This window comes from Penaeus vannamei, chromosome 2, assembly GCF_042767895.1.
Source record: "Penaeus vannamei isolate JL-2024 chromosome 2, ASM4276789v1, whole genome shotgun sequence".
In the NCBI taxonomy this organism is placed as follows: Eukaryota; Metazoa; Arthropoda; class Malacostraca; order Decapoda; family Penaeidae; genus Penaeus; species Penaeus vannamei.
In genome coordinates, this window is record NC_091550.1 from 46,720,721 (window position 1) to 46,728,220 (window position 7,500).

At 34.5% G+C, this 7,500-nt stretch overlaps 2 protein-coding genes across 4 annotated transcripts in view; one reads left to right on the top strand and one right to left on the bottom strand.

Annotated features, from left to right (window-relative positions):
- Positions 1-7,500, top strand: part of LOC113828339 (cytochrome c oxidase subunit 6C-1) — a 287,402-nt gene that overhangs the window by 212,779 nt on the left and 67,123 nt on the right. The window lies entirely within an intron of this gene.
- Positions 5,274-7,500, bottom strand: part of LOC113813139 (streptococcal hemagglutinin) — a 46,401-nt gene continuing 44,174 nt past the window's right edge. For all 3 annotated transcript variants that reach the window (XM_070133735.1, XM_070133728.1, XM_070133738.1), the window contains exon 8: positions 5,274-7,409. In XM_070133735.1, coding sequence (XP_069989836.1) covers positions 7,360-7,409 — 50 coding nt within the window. In that variant the 3' untranslated portion in view covers positions 5,274-7,359. The remainder of the gene's footprint in view (positions 7,410-7,500) is intronic.

Here is a 7,500-nt window from a genome sequence, read left to right on the forward strand (position 1 = left end):
ATCAGAGTGCAACAGTAATAGCACCGATAATAATCATATTGATATCAGTAATGTTAACAATGATAAATATAGCAATGATAATAATAATGATAGTCTTGACAATAATAATGATGATAATAATTATAACTGCAATGATAAGAATGAAATGATAACATTAATGATGATAGTAATAATAACTATGATAAAAAAACAATGGTAATAATGCTGGAAATGGTAATGTTAATGACAATAATACTAATAGTAGTAGTAATAGTACTAATAATAATAACGATAATAATCATAAAAAAGGTAATCCCAGTTGATGTAATTATACTAATGATGGTAATTGAAGTAATCTTATCAGGTTATTCATAAATTATAAGTTTCCACTTGACACAGGATAAGAGTTTTAATTACCTAATGGAGTTGAATATTAGACCACTGGAAAAGTGGCTCACGATTAATCTAGACTTTGCGCGACTCCTCTGCACTCTGCTTAAGTTCTTTTGTGAATGAACTAGTAATAACATAGTATTCTATTCTGCTGTAGTTTGGCAAAGCTTTTTTTATATTTCGCCTGAAATATTTCTTACTCTAATTTACCTTTCTTGTTGAATGCCAATATTTTGTTTTTCTTCTTCCTCTTCCTCTTCCCCCCCCCCCCCCCCTCTCTCTCTCTCTTCTCTCTCTCTCTCTCTCTCTCTCTCTCTCTCTCTCTCTCTACTGTGTGTGTGTGTGTGTAGGTGTGTGTGTGTGTGTGTGTGTGTGTGTGTGTGTGTGTGTGTGTGTGTGTGTGTGTGTGTGTGTGTGTGTGTGTGTGTGTGTGTGTGTGTGTGTGTGTGTGTGTGTTCGTTCGTTGTTCGTTCGTTCGTTCGTTCGTTCGTTCGTTCGTTCGTTCGTTCGTTCGTTCGTTCGTTCGTTCGTTCGTTCTATCCCCCTGTTTATCTGTCTGTCTCTGTATATCTCTCTCAGTCTTGGGCATAAATATTACCCAGAGTTCTGCGTTCAAACAAGCAAACAGGAAAAAGAACGCAGGGTGTGTAGATAACCCAGATCACATACCTTGATACACTATATATAACAGTGTCCTAGGCTTCAGATATAAAGAAATGCAAAGATAAGGAAGGATTAGATTTTGAAGAGGTGTAAGGATTTTGCCCCAACAATATCCATTATACCTGGCGAATATGCAAAAGTACGTAGGCTGCTGAGACTAATGTCATGAACAGGTTTCTACTTAATTGAGGATGACTATCGCATATTATGAAGCATTCCTCTGAGATAAACATTTCACTCAAGTCTATTTATCTCTCCTCCAGGATCAAAATTATATGTTGCGCACATATGTATTATGTGCACTGTTTGTTTTTGTGGGCCCTGGAGGGAATTTCTCTAGATGGTTATTGTTATTTTTTTTATTACTACCTACAAGTTTTATAATTTAAAATGGAATCGAGGACGATTCCGAAATTGTTGTCTCGCTTTCTTCAATAAATCTAGTCTGAGCATTGTGGATTTTTCACCCATTTTAAGTATTGTATATATTCTCATCTGTAATCTACCGAAGTTCTTTATGTGAAATGCGAGTCTACATAGGGACTTCTTAAATAGGGCTGAGAAAACCAAAGTTACCTCGTACTTTTCGGAATAAGCTTTTGTCTCAAAGTCTCACTATAGTTATCAAATCCATGGTGTGTAGTGTGGTGTGGTGTGGTGTGAGTGAATGAATGAGTGGAAAGGGAGGGAGAGAGAAGGGGGAAAGAGAGTGAGAGTGAGAGTGAGAGTGAGAGTGAGAGTGAGAGTGAGAGTGAGAGTGAGAGTGAGAGTGAGAGTGAGAGTGAGAGTGAGAGTGAGAGTGAGAGTGAGAGTGAGAGTGAGAGTGAGAGTGAGAGTGAGAGTGAGTGTGAGTGTGAGTGTGAGTGTGAGTGTGAGTGTGTGTGAGTGAGTGTGAGTGTGTGTGAGAGTGAGAGTGAGAGTGAGAGTGAGAGTGAGAGTGAGTGTGTGTGAGTGAGTGTGTGTGTGTGTGTGTGTGTGTGTGTGTGTGTGTGTGTGTGTGGTGTGGTGTGGTGTGGTGTGGTGTGGTGTGGTGTGGTGTGGTATGGTGTGCTGTGCTGTGCTGTGCTGTGCTGTGAGTGAATGAATGAGTGGAAAGACAGTGAGTGAGTGAGTGAGAGTGAGTGTGAGTGTGAGTGTGAGTGTGAGTGTGAGTGTGAGAGTGAGTGTGAGAGTGAGAGTGAGTGAGAGTGAGAGTGAGTGTGAGAGATAGTGAGTGAGTGAGTGTGAGAGTGAGTGAGTGAGTGAGTGAGTGAGTGAGTGAGTGAGTGAGTGAGTGAGTGAGTGAGTGAGTGAGTGAGTGAGTGAGTGAGTGTGAGTGTGAGTGTGTGTGTGTGTGTGTGTGTGTGTGTGTGTGTGTGTGTGTGTGTGTGTGTGTGTGTGTGTGTGTGTGTGTGTGTGCACTCGCGCTTAGTGCAAGTGAAATATGTAATATCTACATATATACATATTGTTTGACCCATTACCTTCCTGTAATGATCTTTAAAAAATATTTATATATAATTTTGAGAAAATCAGGTGACCATTGCCTGCAGGTATATATATTCGAGTGATATATCAGTTCTCAGACACAAAGTTCACTGATCCTGCAAGATTTGGTGAAGGTTGTCATTTTCTGTAAAAGACAAGACAAAATTGTTCCAAAGAACCAAGACATAAATTTTGTTCCATAACCAGATCTTACCAGCATTACTGTAGAAGCAAATTTATAAGGGTAAAACTTGCTATGCTAATTAGTCTCGTAATTTATGCTCGCTCTTAATATAATCAGCTTTTCTATACATTTTTCATGTACCTTCTCACTTTTCTTTGGTTTCGTAAGAAATATTCCCTAAAACAGTGATTGAAAAAAAATGACCACCTGTTCAAATGGTAGAAAGTTGATCAATAATAATAACCAGAATGGTTGATTATCAATTAATTTAGTATTTGAAACTTGTCTGTAACTGAAAGTCGGATTTGCCATCACTGGAAGGTATAGAAGAATAAAATGAAGTATAGCTAGCCATATTTTCAAATAAAAATAAATTGTAAATGTTTGTTCGCAGAAAAAAAAACTTTTATTTAGGATCACACCAAAATCTGCAGTACAAGTATCTGCATCGTTTGAAAAAATAGAAAAAAAAAGTTTATGACTAGAATTTGCTGGAAATTTCGTTATGCATGGGTGTGGAGGTATTCATATCCCAAGGTGCTCTCAGACCAATTGCCTGTAAATCCATTTATCAAAGGCTTTGTTAATTCAAACTTTCATCTATAATATCAACATTGGTATTTCACATCACTGCACTCTAACACATGATTGTATTGCATAATGTGAACATATTGATGCTTGTTACAGATGAAGGTTTCAATTAACAACACATTTAACCCTTCAGTGACAGGTACGTCTACAGCCTTCATAATGTATATAAATGTGTCATGTCTTGTGCCAGGTGGGCCAGCTGTACACAGCTTAGGCTAAGCCATAATGTCTATTATTGTATAATATTACATCACAAAAATTCAGGCCCCGGCATCACAGGGCTAATGAACGCATTTTTGGGCACCTGGTCTGAGAACACTTTTGGATGCATATACCCTCATATAACAAAATAATGAGTCAATGAACTGTTAATGAACGCGATAGTCATCATTAATGTGCCATAATAGGATACATGTGGCCTGGTCCTTTTACCATCAAACCCAAAAGGGAATAGAAAAATATGGTTCATTTTATATTAACTTAAAAAAAAAAATCAATCATTAAAAAAAGGTATTTTGTAAGTGTGATATTTTATTTATTTTCTTAAAACTGTATCACTTATCACATACATCATCTTAGTCTATCTTCACATCACATTTCTTTGGATCTTTTGATAAATTTTCCTTAGAATACATTTAGAGTTTCTTTGCACTTTTTGAGATAATTTCTATCTTCTTTGTTCATTACATGTTCTTGTCTTTTATTTCACAGAATCAAGAATTTCATTAGTTCTTCACATCTTTGTTTATTTTTTTGTTTGTTTTTTGTTTTCCAGAATGGTTCCAGGTTTCTCTGAATTGTCCTCCTATAATATTTAATGGCATTACTAATGTCGAAGAATAAAATGGCTCACAATAATAGTAGTACAAGTAGTGAAAATTAATTTGATGATAATAAAGATGAAAAAGAATCATCTTAATTAATATCATCATAATTATCAATACCATCACCATTATAATGATGCAAGTTAACCAACACTAATAAAAGCCAAGGAGATAATTAATTTCTGCAGTCACATTAAACTTTCTAACAAATAAACATCAGTATTAACTGCAATGAGTAATTATCATATTAAAAGGCATCATTTATTTTAATAATAATAAATGATATATACTAAAACTTCTATAACTACTATTATATGCCATAAAATAAGTGATAATGAAACAATAATGAAACAGCAAAATGAAGCTGATATCAATCAATAATGGTAAATGTAAATTAAAAGTATCTAGAATATTATCAACAAAAAATAACACCGAAGCTGATGCCGATACAAATTGAGAAATGATAGCATTGTCTTTTTTAAGTTAAAAAAATAATAAAATAAAATAAATAAATAAATAAATAATAAATAAAAAATGCATAACAAATATTAAATAAACAATAATTATAATAGTTATCATAATAATAGTAATGGTAATAGCAGTAGCATCATTAATAATAATAACAATAATAAATAACAACACCAATACAGATGATAATAAATGTGATAATAAAAATAAAATAAAATAAATAAATAAATAAATAAATAAATAATAATAATAATAAAATAATAATGATAATAATAATAATAATAATAAAATAATAATAATAATAATAATAATAATTCAACAATAATAATAATTATTATAATAATAATAATAATAAAAACAATAATAATAATAATAATAATAATAATAATAATAATAATAACTAATAATGAGAAAAAATAATAAGGAAAATCATAGCAGCAGTAGTAAAGTATCATTATCAAAAAATCTAAGTGTTATAATTTTAGAAAACAAGTGCTGTAATATCAAGCCAATCGTAATCTTAACAAAAAACAGATATTAAAATAATCATATCTATAATCTTATATCTTGAAAACAATCAAATGAGAATCCAATCCAACTGCATGTCTTCTTTGAAGATCCCAATGGGAGCCATCTTCACTTTCTTTTTTTTTTGTTTTTTTATACTTTTTTTATGAGGGATTAGAGATGCGTTGATTAATCAATTTCTTTACTATGTCCATTGTCAAGATATTCTCTGTACATCTACATAAATCCTTCCTACATGTTAAAAATAGAAAAGATAAATGGCTACAATCCTGACCTCTATATGTTTGTACTGGGGAAGTTGTGGCCTTTCCAATAGACCAAAACAAGGTGAGGTCGAAGCCTCGGCGTCTTGGGTGGGACAGGCTAACACGAGCTATATTCGTAAGACTTGGGAAGGGAGACACCAAAGACTGGCCTGCCATATTGGTCAGTTTACTCCTTCAGTAACATTATACACCATATCTGGGGCTTTCACAACTGTAAGAGCCAGGGACACAACAGCCACCTTGCCCTCCAGTTGCATCTTTTAGAAAAATACAAAATACACACACTTTACTACAGTATGTCTTGTCTTCAGAGTGCCTTGGGTGACAGATCGAGACAATGGATGTTTCCTAGCAAGAGCTTGTTGAAATTCTTTTTTCAAAAGAAATGAGAAATAGGCAGGGTCGTGCATTGGCATAATATAAACATATAAATAAATCTGTGTGACACCAACCCCAAAACAGGTATGAAATAAAGACTAAATGAATTAAAGACTTGTAAACATCTCTTAAGAACAATCACCCTATACACCAAGGGACAAATCAAGACTCTTGACATGCTCTGTGTAATAATTATTGCAATACAGGTTGAGAAAATAGGACTATTAAAATGTTCTGTACAGAAAGTCAATGTATATAATTAAAACTGTTATTCATAACAATGTAAAATATGAAATCTTACATTACAATAGAATCAATAGGGCCATTAAAGAATAATTTTCATGCCATTAAGCTAAAAAAATAGATTAGGATAGATTACAAATATTTTACATTGTTCATGCCTTCAAATACAGGAGTCAAATCCTAACCTGTGCAAAAAGTTCTGATCAAGTTCATAAAACGAAATGATCTCTAAGGCAAGTATGCCCAACACAAATCTCCTACAGCAAGGCATGAACAAGCCAGAAGTTAGCAAATAAGAAATAGTTCGGAAAGAAGTGCAAGTGAGGTGTTTAGAGGAAATGGCATAGGGTATAGAACGTGGGAAACAAACATCATTAACAAGGTATTTTGCAGAAGTGATAGTCTATACAACAGATTACAATATTTACAGTAAATACAGCCGCAGTTTCACCTTCAAAGGCTCTACACTTTAAGCTTATAATTTACAGGATCTGCATCTACTTGCAGTCATCTATACAGAAATACACAGAAAATATTAACTTTGCTGTACTTTGTACACTTAAAAACATTCACCATTTGATATATTTACAATCTACATGTACAATAGAGGTGTTGGTGTAGAAATGTGGGGCGCCACAATGTGGTTGGGCAGTTGTCTGCCGTGGTTGGTTTAAACTCACAAGAGCTGTCCACACCAAATTTGTAGGGCAGCCACATCACCATCCTCTGTCCCTGACAACACTACCAGGAGACATTCTCACTGGGGGATCATCACCCTAAAATCACACAGTCACTGCATATAACTGTCTTGTTGGGTTATAGCGGTTACTCACACTTCATATAGCATATCATACCACTATTCATTGTTACAAGCAGTACAATAATAAATGATAACAAAATCGGCCTTAACAAAAAGGGGGTTCTACAGAATTTCTGTAGATTAAAAAAAATAATAATAAAATAAAAAAAGGTAAATCATGGGGTGCCAGAGGCTGAGATCTTGAGTCTATCCACTTTGACCTATTGAAGGAAACAGGTCCCTTGGCCGCACATGACCGCCAAGCGACTCACTGACTGAGCTTATTTCAACACTGTTCCCCTGACTTGGCAAAGTGGTCGGTCAGGCAGAGGTAACTTAAACAAGAAAGGTAATGGCAGCTGGCGTCAGTCACCAAGCGAACCATCATAGGAACAGAGGGAGACAGACAGCACAAGAGAGAACGTCTGGTATTGCACTGTTTTTTTTTCTAATACTGATACACACTGCTGTCTGCTCACAGCAACACTCCACCATTCCCAGAGAAAACTAATGGAAAGATTCAAACACTGTTCCAGAAGCAGCAACCATATCATTTCTCCAGAAAGAAAGGTAATTCTATTTATCCTTGGACAATCTTCTTCTCTTGTTGGGAGTGTCTTCATTCGCTGCAAAGTAAAAAATAGATTGTTTAGGTCACTTACATCACACACACACATACACAAAAATTACATTTGATGAAATGGGAAAGGATCATTC